Below are 26,130 nucleotides of genomic sequence, written 5' to 3' on the forward strand. Positions count from 1 at the left end.
TAGCCGACCTGAATTTGCATTACAGCCCCACATTGCCACATTCTGCCACGTTGTCTGAGTTATTTATCTGAGTTTCATCTTCCCTTATAGACTGTGAGCTCAGACTGTTTCCTCCTTAGATCCCCCAACCCCTGACATGGTGGACAGACAGTAAATATTAGATTGATGGATGGATAAAACATTCTGGAGTCGGTTTTTCATCTTCAGGGCAATCGTTCTTATTTTTATTAGAGTTTAGAGTCTGTATTTTGTAAAGATCTTACCAAATTAAGACTCGTAATTTTCTTACAAGGAATTACATTTGTTTAATTCCTTATAAGGAATATTTGAGCGCCTGATTGTGTGCCAGGCACTGTTCTAGGCACTTGGGATTTCTCAGTGAGCCAACAAAGAACTCACATTTGAGTTGGGAGAAATAGAGAATAAGAAATAGATATTAAATAGCGTTTAGAAAATGGTGAGTGCTCTGGAAAGGAAGAATGTGGAGTATGGTAGGAAGAGGGAGAGTGTGGGGCAGGGGGCATGTGTCACAGGTTTGTTTAAAACGAGTGGTCAGAGTAGGGCTCATAGAGGTGACATTTGAGAAAAGACTTGGAAGGTTTGAAGGTGAGAGAAAACGACACAGTTATTTTGGGTAAAAATATTCCAGGCAGAGGGATCAGCCAGTACAAAGGCTCTGAGATGGGAGGTGTGTCTGGCCTATTTGAGCGACAGGAAAGAGGCCATTGAGGCTGGAATGGAGTGTGTGAATATCAGAGAGATCATATGGGGACTTGACTGGTTAAGGTAAGAGTAAGCAGGGGTTTTTTTTCTATAAATGGCCAGATAATAAACACGTTAGGCTTTGCAGGTCATATAGTCTCTAACACAACTACTCAATTCTGCCTTGAGCACAAAGACAGCCAGAGACTATACTTAGCAAATCAACATGGCTTTATTCCAGTAAAGCATTATGGACTCTAAAATTTAAATTTCATATTCGTTCACATGTCATAAAATGCTCTTATTTTTTAAATTTTTTAATATTTATTTATTTTTGAGAGAGAGAGAGAGGCCGAGTGTGAGTGGGGGAGAGGCAGAGAGAAAGGGAGACACAGAACTTGAAGTGGATTCCAGGCTCTGAGCTGTCAGCACAGAGCCCGACGCAGGGCTCGAACTCACAATCTGTGAAATCATGACCTGAGCTGAAGTCAGATGCTTAATGGACTGAGCCACCCAGGCGCCCTGAAATATTCTTATTTTTATTTTTTACATCATTTAAAAATGTAAAAACATCCTAAGCTGCCATTCTTAGCTCTTGGACCACACAAAAACAGCTGCTGCATTTGGTCTGTGGGCCATAGTTTGCCAGCCCCCGGGGCTCTCATGAAATCTTTTGTTTTTACTCAGAGCTTAAGGGGGAATCATTGGCAGGCTTCGAGCAGACAGGTGACATAATTTGATTTATGTTTCTAAGGGATCACTCTGTGGAATGATATGTCTAGTACTTGCTTCAAAATAATCCAGGGGGCAGTGTGCTATGGGAGGTTAAAGAAACATGAAATAAGATTGGTCATACATTAATTGTTATTGAAGCTGGGCGATGGTATATGGGGGTTAGTATAGTATTCTCTATGCTATTATATAGGTTTTTAAATTTCCATAGTAAAAGGTGAAAAACAAAAAATAGACTGGGGCGCCTGGGTGCCCAGTCAGTTAAGTGTCCAACTTCGGCTCAAGTCATGATCTCACGGCTCGTGGGCTCGTGGGTTCAAGCTTCGCATCAGGCTCCGTGCTGACAGCTCAAAGCCTGGAGCCTGCTTTGGATTCTCTGTCTCCCTCTCTCTCCGCCCCTCCCCTGCTCAAGCTCTATCTCTCTCAAAAATTTTTTTTAAAACGTTAAAAACAAAAATAGGCTCCGGCTGCTGTATTTAGAATAGAATAGGAAGGGAAGGTTAGAAAGAGGAAAAGCAGTTAGGAGGCTGTTACAGTAATCCATGAGAGGTGATAGTGGCTTTGACTAGAGTGGTAGCCCTGGAGGTGGTGAAAAGTGCTAAGATTCTGGGTGAATACTGAAGGGAGAGCCAACAGGATTGACTGAATCAGATATGAGATATGAGAGAAGGATAGGAGTTGGGGATGCTTCCAAGTTTGGGGCCCAAATGGTGGGAAGGGTGAAGTTGCCACAAACTGAACGGGGAAATCTGCAGGAGAACAGATTTGGGGGAAGAGATGATGAGTCCGGTTTTAGACACTTAGGTTTGAGGTATCTACTTGACATCCTGTGGAAATGTCAAGCTGGCAGGTGTCTGTGTGAGTGTGGAGTTTGGGAGGAAGCCTGGACTGCAGACCTGCATTTGGGAGCCAGTGGCCCATAGATGGCTTTAGCCTGGACCGGGGAGGATCGCCGAGCCAGTGAGTGTAGATAGAGGGGAGAACAATGCCAAGCCCTGGGCCTTGAGGCATTCCGGCGTGAAGAAGTCCAGCAGAGGCGGAAGAAGCAGCAGAGGAGATGGGGAAGAAGCAGCCCGCAGGGAGACGGGAGGAAAACTGAGAGTGTGTAGCAGCCTCTAAATGAAGAGAAGAAAGCATCTCAAGGAGAGGGAAAGATCTGTGGTGGAAAGAGGCTACTGAAGTAAGATGAGGACTGCAGATTGACCCCTAAATGTAGCAAACGTGATTACTGGTGATCGGGAGGAACAGTCTAGGTACAGTAGTGACAGCAAAAGCTACGTCACTAAAGGTCAGGGCAAAGAAGGGAGTGAGGAACAGTTTGAAAAAGTGGGGTAAAGAGGTCTTTCCTTTAAGGTTAGAAGAAATACCGAGTCTGTATGTATACTTGTTAACATCTAGGACTTGCGTGAAAGGCAGTGATCCAGTGCAGAGGAAAAACTGCTGGAGTGCGGTTTTCAGTAGGTGAGAGAGGGTGGCGTGAAGTGTGCGACGGAGGGGTGGCCTTGGGCAGGAGCGCTGATAGTTCTTCCCTGGTAACAGCCTTGAAGGTAGAGTGTAGGTGCAGTATTAAGTAGATGTGTCAATGGGAATCTGCAGAAGCACTCTTTCGAGTGTTTTAATTTCCTCAGTGAGGTAGGAAGCAGGATCATCAGCTGAGAGTGAGGTCCAGAGGTTTGAGAAGAGAAGAGGTGTGAAATAGTTTTGTGGTTTGGGGAAGTGTGGTGTGAGTACCGGGCTGTATGAAAGACCCTCCCTCCAGGTGAGAGGGAATGAACTTCAGGTGATCTGCTGAAGTGTGTAGTTTTTTCCACCTACATTCTACTTATACTAATAGAATGGCCTTTGTTTTCCGTGGTTGACATCTGGTTTTCTGGTGGGGAAAAAAGACCAAAACTTTTTTTTTTTCCTTTTAAACCACCACTAAGTAAAGTTAATTCCAAACTCATTAGTAATTTAACATCTTGTTCCCTGTATGTGAATCAAAAACACAGTAACCAAACACAGTAATTCAGTAGGGGTCAAGTTTTTTGTTTTTTTTTTTAATGTTTATTTATTTTTGAGACAGAGAGAGACAGAGCATGAACAGGGGAGGGGCAGAGAGAGAGGGAGACACAGAATCCGAAACAGGCTTCAGGCTCTGAGCGGTCAGCACAGAGCCCGACGCGGGGCTCGAACTCACGGAGCGTGAGATCATGACCTGAGCTGAAGTCGGACGCCCAACCGACCGAGCCACCCAGGCGCCCCAGTAGGGGTCAAGTTTTATTAGCCTCATTGTTCTTGGGAAGTTTATTTAAGGGTCTTTGTGATTAGTAACCTATCTTGGGGTATTTTGCTTTATTAACTTTTTCTGGAAATTTCTTAACTATCCGTGAATTGTGTTTATTCTTCCTGTCTTCCAACAGTGGGAATACACGCAACTATTCTCTTCTTTTGATTTAGGAACATTCCCTGGGGAAGGATAGAATCCAACACTGGTGGGTTTGGGGGTCTAAACTAGCTAGTATCTATAGCTTCCATATCTGGAAGCTAGAACCTTTCTCCTGAGCATGAAGTCTTCTGATAATCCTGAACCAGATCATAAAGACTGGGTTCAAATGAGATGCCCTCAGACAGCTCTGTATTTTGCCTAGACTTTGAACACAGTCCCTCTGACAGCTGGCTTTCCGGAATTTCTGTAGGGTCCTCACATGTTTTATGTTCAAGCCCCCTTCAGCCTAGAGCCAGATGCTTTAGGTTTTCCCTAAGAGGAAAGAAAGAACAGTGGTTAAACATATGACCTTTGGAGCCCGACTCCTGGGATTCAGGTTTCGGTTCCACCCCCTTGCTTTTTATACCATCTTAAGGAAGTTACCTGCCATATCTGTGCTTCAGTTTTCATATCTCTAAATGGAAATGATAATAGTACCTACTTAATAAAGGTGGTAAAGAGTGCAGTGCAGTACCCAACAGATAGCAAATACTCAGTAAATGTTAGCGGTGAAAGTAATTGTACTTGTTTTGTTCTTCATTTATTATTCTCAGGAGTCCATCTGACTTTGCCGATGGACAGCCGTAGCACTCATCCAGCCAGACTGAGTAGTAGAATCCTCAAACATTTGGTACAACAAATGAAAATTTGCAACAAGTGGGGGAATGCAAAGAGGCCTACTCAGTGACTACATTGAATATTTTTTTCAAATATTCCAAATTTGGTTCAGTACACACTGTTCTTATTCTAAGGCATTTCTGGCCCCTGCCTTCAGGAGTTTGTCGTCTATTAGGGGAGGCCAGATATAAACACAGGAAAAGTTAACTAACACTGAAGTGACATCTCCCCTCAGACCTTGCAGACCCTTAGGGACAACAGGTGAGAAGGGCTGATGGCCAGCGTTGGTGCCGGAGTTTAAATATACAGTGGCTGGAGGAAGTTTGGTAGGCTGGCTTGAACCATTTAGGACGTTGTTTCAGTGACACAGTTTTGACAGAATTGCTGTGGTACCACCCATTTGTCTGTTCACAGATTATTGGGGATTAAAGACAACCAAATGGACACTGTCCTGCAGCGAGACAGGAACTGCTGAGGACATATGGACCAGGTCCTTGGGGTTCCAGGCGTGTGTCATCCCCTTTTGAGGAGGACACGCTATGTTCTTTTTGGGGGTGACAAAATATTTCCCAACTCATTTCTTTTCTACAGTTTCTGAAAAATATACAGAAAACTATTCCTTTTCCTCCTTTAAAGATACATAAACTACAGTGAAATACCACTTCATACTCACTAGGGTGATAATAATCAAAAAGGTGGTAGGATCCCAGGGTGGTAGAATCAAGCCCTGTGTCGGGCTCCATGCTGAGCGTGGAGCCTGCTTAAGATCTCTCTCTCTCTCTCTCTCTCTCTCTCTCTCTCTCTCCCTCTCCCTCTCCCTCTCCCTCTCCCTCTCCCTCTCCCTCTCTCCCTCTCTCCCTCTCTCCCTCTCTCCCTCTCTCCCTCTCTCCCTCCCCCCCCCCCCACCGGCATCTGGGTGACTCAGTCATTAAGCATCTGATTTTGGCTCAGGTCATGTTCTCACAGTTCATGAGTTCAAGTGTCACACATCGGGTGAGCTCGTGCCCCACTTCAGGTAAGCATGAACCACACTTCAGGCGAGCCCTGCTTCTCTCTCTCTCTCTCTCTCTGCCCCTCACTTGTGCTCTCTCTCCCCCCAAAACAAAGATTCTCTCAAAAACAAAATTAGGGGCACCTGGGTGTCTCAGTCCATTGGGAATCTGAGTCTTGACTTTGGCTCAGATCATGATCTCAAAGTTCATGAGTTCGAGTCCCATGTCGGGCTCTGTCCTGACAGCATGGAGCCTGCTTGGGATTCTGTCTCTCCGTCTCTCTGCCTTTCTCCCACTCGTGCTCGCTCTCTCTCTCTCTCTCTCTCTCTCTCTCTCAAAATAAATAAAAATAAACTTTAAAAATTTTTTTAAAATAAGAAAAAGATTATCTCTCTCCCTCTGCCCCTCTCCTCTGTTCTCTCTCTCTAAAATTAAAAAAAAAATGTTTAATAAAATAAAAACAAAAAAATTTTTTAAGGCAGGCAATAACAATGTGGAGAAATTGGAACCCTCGTGCTTTATTGGTGGGGATATAAAATGTGCAGCCACTATGGAAAACGGTTCGGCAATTTCTCAGAAAGTTAGGTGTAAGAGCGCCTGCGTGGCTCAGTTACGTATCTGACTTCAGCTCAGGTCATGATCTTGCGGTCCTTGGGCTTGAGCCCCGCATCGGGCTCTGTGCTGACAGCTTGGAACCTGGATTTGGATTCTGTGTCTCATTCTGTCTCTCTGACCGTCCCCCACTTGTGCTCTGTCTTCTCTCTGCCTCTCAAAAATAAACATTAAAAAAAATTGTTTTAAGTCAGATGTAGAATTATCATATGAGCTAGCAATTCCACTTCAAAGCGTATACTTGCAGTTGAAGAGGTGTCCAAGACCCCCCTCAGGTTCAATGATTCACTAGAAGGACTCAAAGAACTCAGAAAAGCCATTCTAGTGGTTACAGTTTATTACGGTGAAAGGAAGGATACAGATTAAAAACAAGGGGAAGAAGCACATAGGACAGGGGTCCAGGAGAGAGTAGGCATGGAGCTTCTAGTTGTCCTCCCCAAGTGGAGTCTTGTGGACAGTGCTTATTTCTCCCCCCGCCCACCCCCGGGGACATGTGATGATACACAGAGTATTGCCAACCAGGGAAGCTCACCCAAGTCTTAGTGTTCAGAGATTGTATTAGGAGTTGGCCACTTAGACACAAGTGACCCACCCGCAATGGCTGACCTTAGCCTCCAGTCCCTCCAGAGGTCAGGCTGATACCATGTGGCTCAAAGCCTCCACCATAAATCACATTGTTAGCATAGGCTATCTGACATGGTCCTGGGACCCCTGATAAACAAAGACACTCTTCTAAGTCAGGACATTCCATAGGCTTAGAGGTCACCTCTTAGTAGCTGGGGGCAAAGGGCCAAACCTTTCTTTGGGCAAGGTTAATCCTTTAATGCACCTTCCCAAAGAGAAACGAAAACATATGCCTACATAAAAACTTGTACACAAATGCTCATAGCAGCATTATTTCCTAATAGCCAAAAACTGAAAACGACCCAAATCCCCATCAAGTGATGAATGGATAAACAAATGTGGTATAGTCATACAACGGAATGTTGTTTGGCCACATTTTAATTTTTTTTAAGTTGATTTATTTTGAGGGAGCACACACACAGCGAGGGAGGGGCAGAGAGAGAGGTGGGGAAGAGAATCCCAAGCAGGCTCCTCACTCCTCAGCACAGAGCCTAACACAGGGCTCGATCCCATGAACCATGAGATCATAACCTGAGCCAGAATCAAGAGTCGAATGCTTAATCAACTAAGCCATCCAGGCACCCTCCCATATTTTTAAAAGAATGAAATTCTGATACATGCTATGACATGGATGAGCCTTGAGAACATGCTAAACCGGACACAGATGCCACATGTATGATCCCTCCTTATGAAGTGTCCAGAATAGGCCTATAGATTAGTGGTTGCTTGGGGCGGGGGTTGGGAACAGGAAGTGACTGCAGGTAAGCATGAGATTTCTTTTTTGAGGTAATGAAAATGTACTAGAATAAAAACTTGAAACAACACCAGAAAAGAAAATGTACTGGAATTATGTAGTGGTGATGGTTGCAGAACTCTGTAAACATGCTAAAACCATTGAAACGTATACTTAAAAGTCGTGAGTTTTTTGGCACAAAAAAAGTTTTCTGGTATCTCAGTAAAGCGTTATTTTAATGGGCATAATATATACCTTCTCTGTCACCTTTAAGTGGTTACAGTAGAAATAAATGAGATGTATATATATATAAAGGCATTTTGTTTACTAGAATATTCCAAGTGTATGTATTTGGAAAAAGATAAATAGGTATTTGGCACCAAAACTTGGTTGGCATTTCTCCTTTACCACCAAAACACAGCGACCTTCAGCTATAAGCATCATAGAATGACCTTTTTTGCGACCAGGTGGATTTTATGGCAGAGTTCCGTAAGGATGTATTCCATTTTTCATCTAAGCACCCAGTTCTTATTTGTGTATTGTCTTTTATTTTGACTAATTTATATTTACGTCTCCACAGTCTATAAATGTGACCTGAGACACATGCTCTGTTTTCAGCTTCTGATCAGTAGTAGTTTTATGTTACACATTCATCCCCTTGAATAGGATACGGTCCTTTTGCTTTCTCTTTCCGCATTTTTATCAGTTACTAAACAGCCAAAGAGCACTATACCCAACACTTTTAATCTTCTGCTAAAGAATGCCTTTTGCTTCTTGTTTTTTAAATGACTGGCTAGTCTCAGCCGAGTGATAACACAAGGTGCCCAGATAAAAGTACATTTTTGGCTTTCATCATCCTCATTATCATAAGGCCTTTCAAATATGTGGACATTTTAAGGATACAGATTTCAGTGTAAGGTAACAATCTTTTCCAATAGAACTGTCCAAAGCTGGGGTGGGCTGTCTTAGGAATGTAGTTTAAGTGGCTAGATTACCACTTACTTGAAAAGTAGAAGGAGTTGGGGGGCAGGGCAGTGGAGGTAGAAAACCAGGGACTCTAGAGGCACGTACAAGCAGTGATAAATGCGGTGCTGGATAAGATGATCTTAGAATTATATTTCATCTCTGGAATTCTTTATCCTGTAAAATTGGCTTAAATGCAATCTGCCTCCTTTAAAGCTTTGATGGTTGCCAGTATTCTCTTAGGTGTTGAATTTCTCCGTCTATTAGAAGGAGACCTGTCAGGTTTTGCATTTTTTAGTCTTTATTTGTATCTGAGGTCATTCCCTATTTGTAGTTATCACAAACCCCCAACACATAGTTAATTCGGCGGTCTGCCCTCCAGACTCAGGCTTCCAAAAGACTTGAGACTTGGCTTTCACCATGGGAATTCTCCACTATTTTTAGAAACAAATCCTCCATCTTTCTCTCCCATGTATTTAAAATCTTTGGAAGGAAAGCTATAGCATTGTAACCATAACAAATGGCAATTGAGACTAACTAAAACACAGGAGTACAGCAGTCATGGGCCGGCTCTTCCTACTCTGTTGCCCTGTAAATGAATCCTCAGTACATGCTATGCAGTGATACTTAACAAATGTGTTGCATCTATAAATGGCAAAACATTACAAACTGAATTTCAGATTGTCTGTAGCCCTAATGTTCCTTAGAACGTTCTGCAGTGATGGAAATCTGTGCTGTCCAGTATGATTGAAATGTGGCTAGGGTGGCTAAGGAATTGAATTTTTAATTGTATATCGTTTTATTTTTTTAAGCTTACTTTGAGAGAGCGAGAGAGAAAGTGCACACACATGCACTTACGAGAGTGAGGGAGGGGCAGAGAAAGAGGGAGAGAGAGGATCCCAAGCAGGTTCTGCACTATCGGCATAGAGCCCAACGTGGGGCTCAAACTCACAAACAGATCATCACCTGAGCCGAAATCAAGAGTCGGATACTTAACCGACTGAGCCACCCAGGCGCCCCAATTACATGTGCATACTGTATATGTAATTAAATTAAATGTAAACAGCTACTTACGGGTAGTTGGCTACCATGTCAGACAGCACAGCTCTATAAGAACAATTCAAGAAGTTGGGTTGCTTAGATACTGGAGTTCCTGGGACCTTTTTAGAACCAGTAGATACTCTGGCAACAATATTGACTTCGTTTTTTCTTTTGTTTGTTTACAAGCATTTCTTGAGCACCTGATTGTTCAATAGTTGATGGCAATGCAAAGATGAATGACACGGCTTCTGTCTTTAGGAGCTCTGGCCAGGGTTCTGACGCTCACGATACTGTAGGTACACTGTAAAAAGTACTACTATAGAAGCATATAGTAAGGCGACGTGAGGGCCACAGAGAAGGTACAGCATGACTCTTCACAGGAGCCAAGGAAGACTTCTGAGAAAAACTTCAGGCCCAAGCTAAAGGGGAGTTTGAATTTTATTTATTTTTTTTTTTTTGCCTCTTCTTTCTGTTTTCTATACAAGCAGATTTCCTGAGTTACTTGTAAAGCATCTGTCATAGTCAGTTTAGGGCCAGTTTTCTCCCTGCCTCGCCTCTGCTTCCCGTGAGCAGCTCTCACATTAAGCCCTGGGATATGCCGTTCCCCTTCCCCCCCCCCCAGCCCTGCCCCCTTAACGCATCTCTTCTTCCTACAGTGCTCTGTGAAAAGCTGCATCACTGCCTTCCACGTCACCTGTGCCTTTGAGCACAGCCTAGAGATGAAGACCATCCTAGATGAGGGGGATGAAGTGAAGTTCAAGTCATACTGCCTCAAGCACAGCCAAAACAGGCAGAAGCTCAGGGAGGCCGAGTACCCCATGCACAGGGCTACTGAGCAGAGCCAGGCCAAAAGTGAAAAAATCAGCCTGCGGGCGCAGAAGCTTCGGGAGCTGGAGGAGGAGTTCTATTCCCTGGTCCGCGTGGAAGATGTGGCCACAGAACTGGGGATGCCCACGCTAGCTGTGGACTTTATCTATAACTACTGGAAACTGAAGCGGAAAAGTAACTTCAATAAGCCATTATTTCCTCCGAAGCAGGATGAAGAAAATGGCCTGGTGCAGCCAAAAGAGGAGAGTATTCACACTCGCATGAGAATGTTTATGCATCTACGCCAAGACCTAGAGAGGGTAAGGTGATCAGCTGTGGCTACTGTTTAGGTCTCAGCCTGCATAGAAATGGAGGCCCCGCTTCCAGTTTCGTTTCTGTTTTTAAAGGTCAGCTCATTTATAGTGTGGGCTTCTGTGTGTGTGTCCTTGCTTATCTTCTGATTACATTGTGGCCCCGAGCATTGGGCTCTGTTTAAATTTTTGGCAGTCACTTTCAAGGGAACTGGAGAGCCCTCGCTTACATGCTTATGAAGCTTAAATCTGAGATAAATTCTCATTTGGTTTACTTTTTATTCACTGTTGAGCCTAAATTGGCTCAGCTCTATTTTACTGACACGTGAGACTGTGGGCTGAGTTAAGAATTAATTTTATTGAGGCAAAAGCAGTTTCTCAAACTCGGCACTGGTGACATCTTGGGCTGGCTAGTTCCTTATTGTAGGGGGGACTGTCCTTTGTCGTGGGGAACATTGGAAGATGTTGAACAGCGTCCCTGGCCTCTACGCAGTAGCCAATCCCCCTCCCAACACATACCCAAATGATGACAACAGAAAATGGTTCCAGATTACCAAATGCTCCCTGGGGGTCAGAATCGCCTCTGATTGAAAGTCTCTATACCAGATAATTTAGTTTAACTCACTTATTCAAAGATAAGTTAGGCCCTGTGTTTACCCTACAGAATTTATAATCAAGTGTAATTATAGAGATGGCTTGTTTTTTCTCTCTGCTACCAGAATCTGGAAGGGAACAGATTTGGCTCACTTTGTAAAATTTAACTCACACATCGATAGCACTTACTATGTGGCAACACTGTTCGAAGCATTTCATAAATATTAACTCATTTAATCCTAACATGCCTGTGAGGAAAGTACTGTTGTTAGCCCTATTTACCGATGACTAAACTGGGGCACAGAAAGGTGGGATGATCGGTCCGGTGGGGTGGGAAGTATAGGAGCACGTGGATCGCACCCTTGGGGCTGTAGAGATTTGGCTGAGCAGGAGGTGTGAGCAAAAAACCACTGTCAGTCTGTCCGGCAGACCTTTATCCTGCTGGTCCAGCGCTCATTAGAAAATTGTACTGGATCCAGCATCGCCAGTGTTTTATTCAGGAATTTAAAGGGAAGGCCAGAACACTACATCATCATTCGGTCTTCCCAGTTTGGCTGTGCGTATAAACATCGAGCCCATCACGCTGCAGGGAGAGTAGGTTTCAGGAGGTGGCTTGGGAGCGTTTTCTTGTGCTGCCGATCAATGTGGGAACCACAGTCCCGTGCCGGACCATGCTACGTGACTTCCCGTAGAGTGGCTCTCCTTATGCAGCATTTTGTGTTGTCCTCTCTCCTCACCGCCCCCGTGCCCCCACTTGGTTTTAGTTGCCTTAATTTTGGCTAAACGATTCCAATTGTCGGGTTCACGTAACATGACAAAAATCTCTATTTGCCGGGGATTGGGCTTTCAGGTGCGAAATCTGTGCTACATGATAAGCAGGCGAGAGAAGCTGAAACTGTCACAAAACAAAATACAGGAACAGATCTTCGGTTTGCAAGTCCAGCTTATCAACCAGGAAATGGCTGCAGGTAACCTTATATTAAAGATGCCCTGGGACACCTGGGTGGCTCAGCAGGTTAAGCGTCTGACTCTTCATCTCAGCTCAGGTCTCCATCTCAGGGATGTGAGTTCAAGCCCCGAGTTAGGCTCCACACTGGGCATGGAGCCTACTTTAAAAAAAGAAAAAAAAGTCCTAAGCAATATATAGACTCTGATTTCATCCCATTTTAACAATTTAAATTTTCTGTCGGTTGTTTTACTTAAAAATCTTTTAAAATTCTTGTCGAATATCTCATTTGCTCTGCTCCAACCCTGATGTAACATGGGCCATCTTGCTGTCAACTCATGAGGCAAGAAATCCCAAGGTGGGGTTGGGGGACTTGCAGGTCTGGGGCGGATAATCTAGGTGTCAGACAGATATTAGGGGCCACTAGTTAAAGCCATGAGCTATTCTGTAATCGTCAGATTGACTTAGAAATCCATACAATAGGGCCTAATCCTAGTTTCCAAAAAACATTTAACTCCAAGGTTACTCATCTTAACGATATTTTGTTAAAACCTTAGCCAGTGGTTAGGAGATCTGGGTTCTGTCTCTTATTTACTAATATTTGTCGAGTACCTGCTGTGGACTAAGAACTGGGCAAGAAAGTAGAGCAGTCCGCAAGACAGAATCCCTGCCTGTAGGGTATGCTGCCCGCTTAGTGAGAGAGACGGGAGAGCATAATTCCAGTGCCCTAAGCACGGGGAGCTCGGCTGCGATGACAGTCCTATTCAGTGACATCTATAACCCTCCTGTACCTCCTGTAATACCGAGGTTGGCGGCAGAGCCTGGGCAGCCGGGAGTCAGTGTGTGGGGTGCGCAGAACCCAGCTCCGGCCAAGGGCCAGCCGTAGAGTGAGAGAAACACCCAGAAATGAGGTATCAGGTAGTCATCGAAGGCTCTGGGGTGTTTATAAGTATCCTGGGTCACAGCAGAATGCTATAGCAGGAGGCGGCAGGGCTGCTCAGCCACAAAGGCACTGTGATGGGCAAGACCAAGAAAACCAAAGGACGGCAAGGAGGGTCCCTGCGTGCCAGGGAGATTGTCCCCTAAGCCACGTGGCTTCTGATTGGTGGGTGCCAGCCCCGTAACTGCTTGTGGTATCAGCAGGTGGCAGCAACACGGGGGCTGTGAGTATTCAACATGCACCCTTAGGGAACACCTGTTGCCCAGGTACTACCTAATAGTTATCCTCTCACGGGGAAAAGTTAAGTCCCTATGCAAAGAGGAATTATTTAGAAGTACTTTTTTAATTTCAGAGCACCCAAACTAATAGCGAAAGGAAGATCTGTTCTAAAAGTGATCGTAGGATGACAGAACCAGGTAACTGATTGCCAGTACTCCACAGGCCGAGCCCAAAGCAGGCCACTGGCAGGAATGTCATGATTCTTTTCTGCTGGCCTTGCCACCGCAAAACCTGCCCCGCCCACCCCTCGATAATGGACGTTCACAGTGAGGAGACTATTTGAGGTTACAGGCATAAAGTACACAGGAACCACCCGCTACCATTTCTTCTGTTGCCAAGTTAAAACACATACTCACATGCTCTTCGTCCACCAAAACCTATGCTGTGTTCTTCAGGGTTTGGATTTGACTTTGGGGGAAGGGTGGGAGAGATTGGAGGGTAGGGTCTGACATGTCTTTTCAGGCACATCCTGAGTCCTGTGCAATACCCGCACCTGCACACACGCAGACACCCCAATAGGGAGACCCTGTTCCAAACCACTGCCAGTGACATTCTTTTCAGAAGTGGAAGGGGGCAGAGATGGGGATGTAGGAGGTGGCACACTAGTCTTTGTGATCATTGTACAGCCTGGGAGGGCAGGGGTGAAGAGGTCGAGAGCCACACGACAAGCAGTGGCTCCGCTGAGTTTCCCACCTGTAGCCACCCCCACCCCACCCAGCCTCTGTTCAGCCCCTCCGGCTCCTATCCCGTGATGCACATACACATCAAAGTCAGGGGCCCGTTAGACATTTGGAAGAGTGGGTATGTGAACTCACCGTGCCGTAATAAGCATATACGCCGTTATTTAAATCAGTTGTTAAAATGAGTCTGTCTTTTTGATCTCAGGACTTCCTTTGACAAGTACACTAGAAAACTCATTGTTCTACCCGCCTCCAAGAATTACCTTAAAGTTAAAAATGCCGAGATCAGCCCCGGAAGACTGCAGAAACAGCTCCACAGAGCCTGATCATGGACCCCTCTCTCCTGCCAGCAGCTCCCCTGTTCCCGGTATAAGGAGCATGCAGGTGCCTCAGGAGTCACTAGAAATGAGAATGAAATCGTACCCAAGACATCCACTAGAGAGCAAGAGTAACCGTCTGCTGGCCAGTCTCACCCACTCTAGAAGTGAAGCAAAGGACCCCAGTCCTGCTTGGAGAACTCCATCCCCGGAGTTCTACCACGGGCAGTCACTGGGAAAGCCTCTGGTCCTCCAGGCTGCCCTGCATGGCCATTCTTCCATCGGGAATGGGAAGAGTCAGTCTACCTCCAAGCTTGCCAAATCCAACGGCCTGGAGGGCAGCTGGTCTGAAGATGTCACCCAAAAAGACAGCTCAAGTGAGGTGTTCTGTGACCAGGAGTCCATGCTCAGCTCCCACTTGGCCAGTCAGGGCGCCTTTAGAAAATCGACCGTGGAACACTTCAGTAGGTCCTTTAAGGAAGCCACCAACAGGTGGGTGAGGACCACGGAGGACCTCCAGTGTTGTGTGAAGCCAACCAAGAACGTCAGCCCCAAGGAGCAGCTCTGGGGCAAGCAGCTTGTGAGGCGGTCTGCAGGGAGAGCTCCGTATCAGGAAAACGATGGGTATTGCCCAGATTTGGAGCTGAGCGATTCAGAAGCAGAGAGTGATGGGAATAAAGAGAAAGTCAGGGTAAGGAGAGTTAGCTCGGACAGGGAAAATCCTGCCCACGACTCTCGACGGGATTGCCACGGTAAAAGCAAGACACATCCCCTTTCCCACACTTCAATGCAAAGGTGATCGGAAACCTCCAAGAATAGCTCAGTCTTTGCCTTTGCCCCATACACTGGGGCAGACCCCCACACCAAAAGGATTCTAGTGTACTTTAGGAGGAACTGTAGTGAAAGAATAAAACGTTTCACAGCGAATTGACTTGCAGTTTTTGAAACCGCTTCAAGTCTACTTTTCGCAAGCACATTCTAGGAATTACAGATTGTCCAGAAGTCTTTTCTGCCAGAGGCTGTTGAGAACAGCTGGGCCCAGAGTACTTGCTCAGTAAATACTTTGGGACAGCTCTCCAGTCCTGTTAACACGTTGATGCACATATGTATTAAGAGTCCTTGCATCGTTAACGCATTTGCAAGAGACCGTGATTATCAGACACTAAAACTACTTCCCTTTTGAAGCTATGGCACGTGACCTCCCACAGCTCCTGTCTGTAGGAAGTTGCTAACTCCATTGGTACCTGGAAACCCGCTTCAGGGAGAGCCCAGGGACCAACATCTCAGATACTGTCAGATTCACTACCCTCTTCCTTGGCTCAGCACAAGGTTGAGCTCCTTTCGCAGTATCTTACCTACCAAGTCAATACTCCTGATGCTTCTTAAGTGTCCAGTGCCTGTTCCTAGACTTGCTGGTCAGGGGCGCACTTGTAACTACTTGGCCCATCTAACGAGCGTGAGAGGCTAACTTGTGGATAGTGTTTACAGAGGTACAAGGAAAATGCTCAGATTCTCTCCACTTAGGCGTTTGGGAGGGATCCCAGAGCCTTTCCCAAAGTGAGACCAATTCCGGAGGATTTGTACCAGGTCAGGGGTTTTGTGTTCTTGTTTTCAAATCAGTTTGACTTAAATAAGTTTGGCTGACCGTTTTTTGTATACCTGCTTTAATGTTTATAAAGTTTCTATTGAGGTATAATTAAAATATAGTAAGATGCACAGAGGTTAAGTATTCTTACCTGCTTTAATTTTGAAACAGATTTTTATTGTCAAACAGAATTTGAAAGCATGTGTTTAACACATGGATATAATTTAGCTTTGTACCAACTTCGAATCCGAGGCAGTTCCCCACACAAAAAGGCTGGAGCCGTTTTTCAGAAGTTGCTTATACCCTGTTCCCAAACAATCAGCCTTGAATAATTTGTGGGAGGAAGAGAATAATTACATTTCGGGGGGGGGGGGATAAAACATGTCTGCTTCCCATTTAAAAGAAGGGGAACATGTTACAGTTTTTAAAATGTGAAGCCGACTATAATTCTCTGCTCTCTCTTCTTAGCCTTAAATTAATATTCTCTTTCTTCTGGTTTGGGAAAGCATAGTGGGAATTTTCAGACAAAAAGAGGCCATTTTTCGATCTTTAAAGTTGGTTCCTGGTAAAGCAAACAGCCCAGCTGCAGTGGGCGCGCCAGTGGCCCAAGGGCAGGCCAGGGCCCCTCTGTCCCCTCCCCCGGTGCAGGAGCCTCGGCGGCGTTTCTGTCCCCACTTCTGTTCTCGAAGCCTTGTTAATGGGTCCTGTGGCTCGTGTTTTCTCCTCCCTTTTGGAAAACTTCTGTATTTTGCCTCCTCTTTGGCCACACCTTGAAAATGTTTCTTTTATGCCTGTGTACACGTGTGAATGTGCCAGAGCACGTGTGGTAGGCGTCCTGTGTTTTGTTTGAGTGGAAGCAGCTAAGAATCATCCACACGAGGAAGACTGTTCCTCCTTATGGACGCACTAGGTTTCTGTGCTTTTCCCTCTGAGCTCTGCTGGGGTAGATGTGAATTTGACACCTTCCCTCTAAGGAAGAGGTACCGAGCTCTGCTATAGGGGCCTTCTGTTGCGCTCGAGGCCAGTAGCCCGAGTCCTTTCATGCCTTTTGGTTCTGAGTGAGTGCAAGGAAAAGCAAACATTGAAAAAGTGCTTCAGCCAAATTCCATATGTAATGCCATGGGGAGAGTATTGACTAAAATAACTTCAGTCAGGGAAATATAGTTGTAATATTTTTACAAGATTTTCCTAAGTAAATGAAGGAGCCTTCAGTTGTGTAAATTTCAATTGCCCCAAAATGTATTTGCTACATTTTGCTGTTGTTTGAAGTATTACCTCTTAACCTTCTTTTGTTAATTTTTTTTCATTTTGTCTTATATAGTCCAGTTTTCCAAGACAAATTCAGTCTTTTTTCAAATGTCACCTTTTTACCAATACTTTTTCATTAAATTATGAAAACTGCTAACGACTGTCAGTGTGGTAATTTCTTAATTTGGCATGCGGGTTTTAGAAAATCTTACATATGTTCCTCTTTTTTTTTTTTTTTTTTTTCCAACATTTTTTATTTATTTTTGGGACAGAGAGAGACAGAGCATGAACGGGGGAGGGGCAGAGAGAGAGGGAGACACAGAATCGGAAACAGGCTCCAGGCTCCGAGCCATCAGCCCAGAGCCTGACGCGGGGCTCGAACTCACGGACCGCGAGATCGTGACCTGGCTGAAGTCGGACGCTTAACCGACTGCGCCACCCAGGCGCCCCACATATGTTCCTCTTATATTTAAAAAATCTCATCCGTTAAACAAAACAGATGGTGGGGGGAAAGGGACGGAGGGGGAGAAGGAGGAATTGAATGTTTAGAAGCACAGATCCATGATTCATGTCCAATACCGGGGACCAAAGAGAACTCTGGGACCTTGGACTCTACCCCAAAATCATGATTTCATCAGGCTAATAAGACAAAACCATCATTTAAAATTCCCAAGGAAATGGATCCTATCTAAAGTCACAAAGTCCAAAAGGCTTAGTTCGGGCATCACTCAAATACACACTCTTTACGATAACTCATTCTGCTTGGAGTCGTGTGAGCATATGAATGTGATACAGGTTATGTAGTGTCATGGGGGGACGTTGGGGGCATTAAAAAACATTTTCATTACGTTTTGAGAAATGTACTTGCTAAAGGTCATTGGGTAAATCAGTAGTGAAGATAGTTAAGAGCCACGGTTGTTTCTCTCTCCCTTCCTCCCTCTCCCCTCACCCACCCTCCTTCTCTCCCTTCCTCTGCCTTTCTCCTCCTCCTCCTCCTCCTCCAACACCCCTGCCTTCTCTCTCTCTCTCCCTTCCCTCCCCCGCCTCTCATTAATGGCGAACTCTTTTGACTCAGTACATTGTTAGGTAAGATGTCGGAGAACTGAAACTACAAATATACCCAGTTGTAGCCCACAAAAGCTTTGGGTCTGTACTTCCAATGGGAGATGAAGCCTTTGTCTTTGTGTTGAAGAAACTTTTGAGAGAATAAACCAGACGCTGCATCATCCTGGGTTGGGTTCCCCCCCACCCCACAATCCTCAGCATGTTTGCTGACCCTTAAGAATTGAGGAAAACTCTTATGACAGGAGTAAATCCGTACTTGCCCCTGAGTGACTTCTGTGTGACATTTTCCAAAAACGCACCTTATTTATAATAAATGTTTTATTAGAGTCCCGCAGGATTAATCCAGCTGTTTCCAAGTTTTATGGAAAGCAGCAACGCAACAGTGTGTTGATTTTTTTTTTTTCTCAAAAAAAGAACTCCGTTAACAAAGGCCTGCCCTGAGGCTGGCGTTCCCACGCAGGGAGCTCTGTCCCTGTGACACTCCGCCCGCCCCGCGCGGCACTGTTTAAAGGAGGCTTCTGTGGATTCAGTTAATGTTACTTCATGGATTGGAACACACTGTATGGCCTGAAGCCATGAGGATAGTTGCCCTTGAAATGAGGTGGGGGAGGCCCGAGACCCAGGCCCTGCCCTGTCCCCTGCCCTGTCCGGTCACCGATGCGTTCTTTAACATGAAGCCCCCTAAAAATAGTCATCGTCTGAAGGAACTGCCGAAGCATCGAGCAGCTCTCATCCCGTTGAGACGCGTTTGGGTGGGAGCATTCCAGCCTCCAGGCCTGGGCACCCCAAGCTTTTAACTTCCCTTCGCCTCCCCGCTTCTACCCCACCTTAATTTTCCTTCCTTCTCAGTGAATGTCAGGTTGTAAGCAAGCCGGAGGGTGGAGTCGGGCTGCTCAAGCTCTACCCACCGCAGCAAGTTCTCTGAACGCGGAAACCAGGGGCAGAACCGCCGAGCATTCACCATTACCTTCCAAAGTATTGGCGCGCGGTCCTGAAGGCTGCTCCCGGAAGTCACACGTGGAAATGGGCCCGTTATTTCATAGTCATTTCTCACGTGATGAAAAACTTCCAAGCTCAGAACTGCTGACGTTTTTGGAAATGATACACTCCTTGAATGAATCCCCTCAGCTTCAAGAAAGAAAGAAAGGCACTTCCGGTTGGGCAGTCTCCCCCCCCCTCCCCCCCAGTGTCCTCAAAGATGGACTGAGAAGTACATTGGCAGAGACCAGGCTGAATGTCAGTCTCAAGACAGCTACGTGGGTCCCTTAGGGAAGCCAACCAAGGCCAAAGCCGTTGGTAGGACAGTCCAGGACATTTGTGTGGGACCAGCCAAGCCTTCAAATAATAAGAATGGCAATATTCATTGAGCCCCTATGTCTGGCCGTTTGCTGATTAAGCATGCACTACCTTATGTTTACGGCTCCTGACGACCGTATGAAGGTGATACTCTTAGCTCTATTTGATTCATGTCAAAGGCCAGATGGTTCCAGCAGTTATTCGAGGTTCCCCAGCGAGCATACAGCAGGATTGGGACTAGAACCTGTGAGGTCGCCTCTACAACTCTTACTCTTGGTCACTTTGCCTGACTCTACGTGCCCCAAGCCCCTTCTCTAAGTGTTCCTTCTCAGCTTCGCCCTGAAGAAAGCGACCTGAGTTGCAGGTGGCCGGAGTGATGCTAAGAAAGGCCATGAGCCAGAGCGCCTGGGTGGCTCAGTCAGTTAAGCGTGCGACTCTTGATCTCGGCTTGGGTCACGATGCCACAGTCCGTGGGATCGAGCCCCGTGTTGGGCTCTGAGCTGGCTGCGTGGAGCCTGCTCGGGACTCTCTCTGCTGCTCTCCCACTTGCAATCTCTCTCTCTCTCTCTCTCTCTCTCATATAAATAAACATTTTTTTAACTTTAAAAGACAAAAAGAGGGGGGCCTGGGTGGCTCAGTCGGTTGGGTGTCCGACTTGGACACCGTGACTCTGGTCACGGTCTCACGGCTCGTGAGTTCAAGCCCCGCGTCAGGCTCTGTGCTGACGGCTCGGAGCCTGGAGCCTGCTTCAGATTCTGTGTCTCCCTCTCTCTCTCTACCCTCCTCTGCTCATGCTGTGTCTCTCTCTGTCTCAAAAATAAATAAACATTAAAAAAAAATTTAAAAAGGCCATGAGCCAAGGAACACAGGTGGCCTCTAGAAACTGAGAAAGGAAAGGAAATGAAGTCTCTCCTAAGGTCTCCAGAAGGAACCTAGCCCTGCCTATGCCATGACCTTAGACTTCTGACCAACAGGACTATGAGAATAAATCTGTGTTGCTTTAAGCCACCAAATGTGTGGTAAGTTGTGACAGCAGACATAGGAAACTAACACGCTAGGGCACAGAGGAGTGCTCCTTACTCTTTCGGAGGAGCACTCCTCCTTCCCAAAGGGCCCACCTGGGCTGTGGCTGACCACTCTGGGTTGCTCCTGTGCTGTCTCTCCTAGTCGAAAAGCTTTCTGGAAATGGAAAACAAGTGGGTTTTTTTTTTCCTATCAATCAGATCCTCCCCTGTAGAAATTAATTTTGTATGTCCTGCCCACCCCCCTACTTTTTCCAAGGTGGCCTCTGGTCCTTCTCAGGTAGCCTTGGGTAACCTTCCATGGGCCTGATTGATCCCCTGTGGCTGGATCTGGCACCTGCCCGAGTAGTTGCCATGGGTTTGGATGTCCCTGTCGTCCACAGAACTGTTCTAGGGACGTGGAAATAACTCTCTGAGTGCCACCCCGGTGGGAAGATGATAGAAGGCAGGTGGGGCTCATCAGAAGGACTGGTGCTCTAATCATCAGAACCTTCTACAAAAGTGGGCAGCTTAGAGGGTTAGAGAGTTCTTGAAGATCCCAGGCACCCGAGCAGAGCTTGGGGATTAAAGAACGCAACTCTATGCGGCCTATAAGAAACCACTTTTGGAGCGCCAGGGTGGCTCAGTCGGTTAAGCGTCTGACTCATCATTTCGGCTCAGGTCATGATCTTGCGGTTAGTGAGTTCGAGCCCCACATCGGGCTCTGTGCGGACAGCTCGGACCCTGGAGCCTGCTTCACATTCTGTGTCTCCCTCCCGCTCTGCTTCTCCCCCGCTCATGCTCTGTCTCTCTGTCTCTCTCAAGAATAAATAAACATTTTTTAAAAATAAATAAAAAAAAGAAACCCATGTTTAAGTAGAAAGACACAGGTTAAAACTAAGAAAAAGATTCCATGCTGACACTAACAAAAAAAAATCTGTGGCTATATTAATACCATACAAGGGCAAGTTCATCAAGAGAGCATAAAAGTCCTAGGTGTCTATGCATCTAATAACATAGCTTGAAAATACATTAAGGAGAAAACGATAGAACTGCAAGGAAAAATGCACAAACCAACAATTATAGTTTATGTCTATAATAAATAGAACAAGTACGGAGAAAATCAGTAAGACTGTAGAAGATCTCAGCAAAACTATCAACCGTCCAGATTGAATGGACATTCACCACGCCACACCACAAGAGCAGAATACACATCCTTGTCAAATGCAAATGGAACATTTACCAAGATGGGCCATTAAACAAGTCTTACGAAACTTGAAAAGATTCAAGTCAAAGTATGTTCTCTGACCGCACTGGAATGAAATTAGAAATCAGTAACGGAAACACCTCTGGAAAATCCAATCAACGGGCACTGAACAAACTTCTAAGTACCACACGAGTCAGGGAACTCAGAAAATTAAAAACTATTTTGAACTGAATGAGAAAGAAAAGGCAACATATAATTTGTGGGATGGCACTAAAGCGGTACCTTGGGGAAATTCTACAGCGCTGAGTGCCTGGATCAGAAAAGAAGGGTCTCAAGTCAGTGACTGTAGCTTTCATCTTAACAAAACTCAAAAGAAGAGGAAATGAGATCCAAAGTAAGGGGAAGAAAGGAAATAATAAAGGGCAGAGCTGAAATCAGTGAAAGACGAAAGGAAATCATTGAAACCAAAAGCTGGATTTTGAGAAGATAAAATAAATTTGACAAATCTCTAGTGAGACTGATCAGGAAAAAAAGAGAAAAGGCCAATTACCAATGTTAGGAACGAGAAATATCATTGCTGCAGGTTCTATGGATATTAAAAGGATAATAAGGGAATATCATTTATTTTTACATTTATTTATTTTCAAGAGACAGAGAGAGACAAGGCATGAGTGGGGGAGGGGCAGAGAGAGAGAGAGAGAGAGACAGAATCCGAAGCAGGCTCCAGGCTCCGAGCTGTCAGCGCAGAGCCCGACGCGGGGCTCAACGTGGGGCTCGAACCCACGAACCGTGAGATCATGACCTGAGCCGAAGTCGGACGCTTAACCGACGGAGCCACCCAGGTGCCCCAATAAGGGAGTATTATTAACAACCTTTTGCCAGTAAATTCAACAACAAAGAAGAAATGGACACAACCCCTCAAAGACACAAACTACCAGAGTACATTCAAGAAGAAAAAATAGATAAACCGAAAAGCTTTTTATTATTAAATACATTAGCATTAAAAGCTTTCTTATGGGGCGCCTGGGTGGCTCAGTCGGTTAAGCGGCCGACTTCGGCTCAGGTCACCATCTCGCGGTCCGTGAGTTTGAGCCCCGCGTCGGGCTCTGGGCTGATGGCTCAGAGCCTGGAGCCTGCTTCCGATTCTGTGTCTCCCTCTCTCTCTGACCCTCCCCCGTTCATGTTCTGTCTCTCTCTGTCTCAAAAATAAATAAAACGTTAAAAAAAAATTAAAAAAAAAAACTTTCTTATGAAGGCCGCCTGGGTGGCTCAGTTATTAAGCATCTGACTTCAGCTCAGGTCATGATCTCACAGTTCATGAGTTCAAGTCTCACATCCAGTGACCTTGAGCCCCGCTTCGGGTGAGCCCAGCCTCTCTCTCTCTCTCTCTCTCTCTCTGTCCCTCGTGGGATTCTCTCGCTCCCTTGCGCCCTCTCTCTCTCAAAAAAAAAAAAAAAAGAAAAAGCTAGAAAACTCCAGGCCCAAATGACTTCACTGGCAAATTCTAATAGACATATAAGGAACAAATAAGGCCAATTCTACACAAACTCTTCCCAAAAATTTAACAGAGGACAGTTCTCAACTCATTCTCTGAGGCCAGCATTACCCTGATACCAAAACCACACAGACGTAATAAGAAAACTACAGGCCAATGTCCTTCATAAAAGTAGCTGCAAAAATTCTTAGAACCTGAACAAATTGAATCCCAGTAATATATCAAAAAGATAAATACACCAAGACTGTCTTAGCTTGGGGCTGCTATAACAAAAAACTCTAGACTCGCTGGCTAGAGCAACAGAAATTTATTTCTCACAGTCTGGAAGCTGGGAAGTCCAAGATCAAGGTGCCATCAGACTCCTGTCTGGTGAGGGCCCACTTCCTGGTTTGTGGACAGCTGCCTTCTCACTGTGTGCTCACGTGGCCTTTCCTTGGTGCATACCCACGGAGAGAGAGAGATCTCTTCCTCTTACAAGGGCATGAACCCCATCATGAAGGGCGCACATAAACATTTGGTCCATAACAACCACCAAGTGAGATTTATCCCAGAAATGCAAGGTTGATTTAACCTTCAAAAAACAGTATAATTCATCGTATCTCAAAGATACATAAAAAGCACTTGACAGAATCCAATATCCATTCATGATAATAATGCTTGGCAAACTAAAAATAGAAGGGACCTTCCTGAACCTGATAAAGGACATCTATGAAAAACCAACGGCTAACATCGTATTTAATGGTGAAAGATTTAACGCTTCCTCCCTAAGATCAGGAATAAGACAAGAATGTCACTACTTCTCTTCAGTATTATGCTAGCATTTCTAGCCAGTCCAATAAAGCAAGAAAAAGAAATGAAAGGCATCCTGATTCGAAAGGAAGAAATATAACTCTTTTTATTTTCAGATGACATGATTATCTATGTAGAAAATCAGACGGAATCTACCCAAAAAAGCTACCAGAACTCATAAGTCTAGCAAGGCTGCAGGATAAAAGGTCACTTTATTAAAAACTATTGTATTTGGGGCACCTCGGTGGCTCAGTCGGTTGAGTGTCCAACTCCAGCTCAGGTCATGATCTCGAGGTCCATGAGTTCGAGTCCCGCGTCGGGCTCTGTGCTGACAGCTCGGAGCCTGGAGCCTGCTTTGCATTCTGTCTCTCTCTCTCTGCCCCTCGCCTGCTCCTGCGTGCTCTGTGTCTCTCAAAGATAAACATTGGGGCGCCTGGGTGGCTCAGTCGGTTAAGCATCCGACTTCGGCTCAGGTCGTGATCTCGCGGTCCATGAGTTCGAGCCCCACGTCGGGCTCTATGCTGACAGCTCGGAGCCTGGAGCCTGCTTCGGATTCTGTGTCTCCCTCTCTCTCTGCCCCTCCCCTGCTCACGCTCTGTCTCTCTCTCCTTCAAAAATAAACATTAAAAAAAAGTTTATTAAAAAAAAACCCTAAAAGTATAAAGCTACTAGACAAAACACAGGAAACTTTTAGAAGCTTGGTTAGGCAAAGATTTCTTTGATATGCCCATCAAGAGCACTTTCCATAAAAGAAATTATTTACATATTGGTAAATTGGACTTCAGTAAAATTAAAAACTGCTACTTTTTGAAAGACAGTGTTAAAGAGAAGTCACAGGGGCGCCTGGGTGGCGCAGTCGGTTAAGCGTCCGACTTCAGCCAGGTCACGATCTCGCGGTCCGTGAGTTCGAGCCCCGCGTCGGGCTCTGGGCCGATGGCTCGGAGCCTGGAGCCTGTTTCCGATTCTGTGTCTCCCTCTCTCTCTGCCCCTCCCCCGTTCAGCTCTGTCTCTCTCTGTCCCAAAAATAAAAAAAATAAAAAACGTTGAAAAAAAAAAAATTAAAAAAAAAGAGAAGTCACAGACTAGGAGAAAAGATTTGCAAATCATTTATCTGATAAAGGACTGGTATCCAAAATATGTCAAGAACCCTCACAGCTTGGGGCTCCTGGGTGGCTCAGTCTGTTAAGAAACCAACTCTTGATTTCCACTCAGGTCATGATCTCACTGTCCTGAGATTGAGCCCCATATCGGGATCCTTGCTGAGCGTGGAAGCTGCTTGAGATTCCTTTCCTCCCTTTCCCTCTGCCCCTCTCCTGTTTGCTCTCTCTCTTTCAAAAACATTTTAAAAATATATTTTTAAATTAAAACCAAAGAACCCTCACAACATAATAACAAGAAAATAACCTTTTTTTTTTTTTTTTTTTTAATGAGCAATCTCGGGGTGGCTGGGTGGCTTCGTCGGTTAAGTATCTGACTCTCGATAACACTTCAGGTCATGAGTTCAAGCCCCTCATTGGGCTCCACACTGGGCATGAAGCCTACTTCAAACATTTTTTTAGTTTACGTATTTATTTTGAGAGAGATAGCAACAGCATGAGTGGGGGAGGAGCAGAGAGAGAGAGGGAGAGAGAGAGAATCCCAAGCAGGCTCCACATTGTCAGCCCAGAGCCCGATGTGGAGCTTGAATCCATGAAACAATGAGATCATGTCCTGAGCTGAAACCAAGAGTCGGATGCTTAACCGACTGAGCCACGCAGGCGCCCTGAAACCTACTCAAAATAAAATAAAGGGGCGCCTGCGTGGCTCAGTCGGCTGAGCGTCCGACTTCGGCTCAGGTCATGATCTCACAGCTCGTGAGTTCGAGCCCCACGTCGGGGCTGACAGCCCGGAGCCTGGAGCCTGCTTCGGAGTCTGTGTCTCCCTCTCTCTCTATCCCTCCCCGACTAGTGCTCTGTCTCTCACAAATAATAAATGTAAAAAAAATTTTTTTTTAAGAAAGAAAGAAAGAAAAAGGAATGAACTACCCACAGCAAGAGAGATGAATCTCAAAATAATTATGCCGGGTCAAAGGAGCCCGACAAAACAG

At 45.5% G+C, this 26,130-nt stretch overlaps 1 protein-coding gene across 8 annotated transcripts in view; it reads left to right on the plus strand.

Moving 5' to 3' along the window:
- The window catches only part of JADE3 (jade family PHD finger 3), a 138,039-nt gene extending 120,691 nt beyond the window's left edge, over window positions 1-17,348 (plus strand). For 7 of the 8 annotated variants that reach the window (XM_058714780.1, XM_058714779.1, XM_058714777.1 and 4 more), the window contains 3 exons: window positions 10,141-10,611; window positions 12,047-12,164; window positions 14,247-17,348. In XM_058714780.1, coding sequence (XP_058570763.1) covers window positions 10,141-10,611; window positions 12,047-12,164; window positions 14,247-15,157 — 1,500 coding nt within the window. In that variant the 3' untranslated portion in view covers window positions 15,158-17,348. Of the gene's footprint in view, window positions 1-10,140; window positions 10,612-12,046; window positions 12,165-13,434; window positions 13,499-14,246 lie in introns of all 8 variants that reach the window. The other variant, XR_009257346.1, reaches the window with a different exon arrangement.
- The last annotated feature ends 8,782 nt before the right edge of the window (window positions 17,349-26,130 follow it).

Source organism: Neofelis nebulosa, chromosome X (genome assembly GCF_028018385.1).
Source record: "Neofelis nebulosa isolate mNeoNeb1 chromosome X, mNeoNeb1.pri, whole genome shotgun sequence".
NCBI classification, from domain to species: Eukaryota; Metazoa; Chordata; class Mammalia; order Carnivora; family Felidae; genus Neofelis; species Neofelis nebulosa.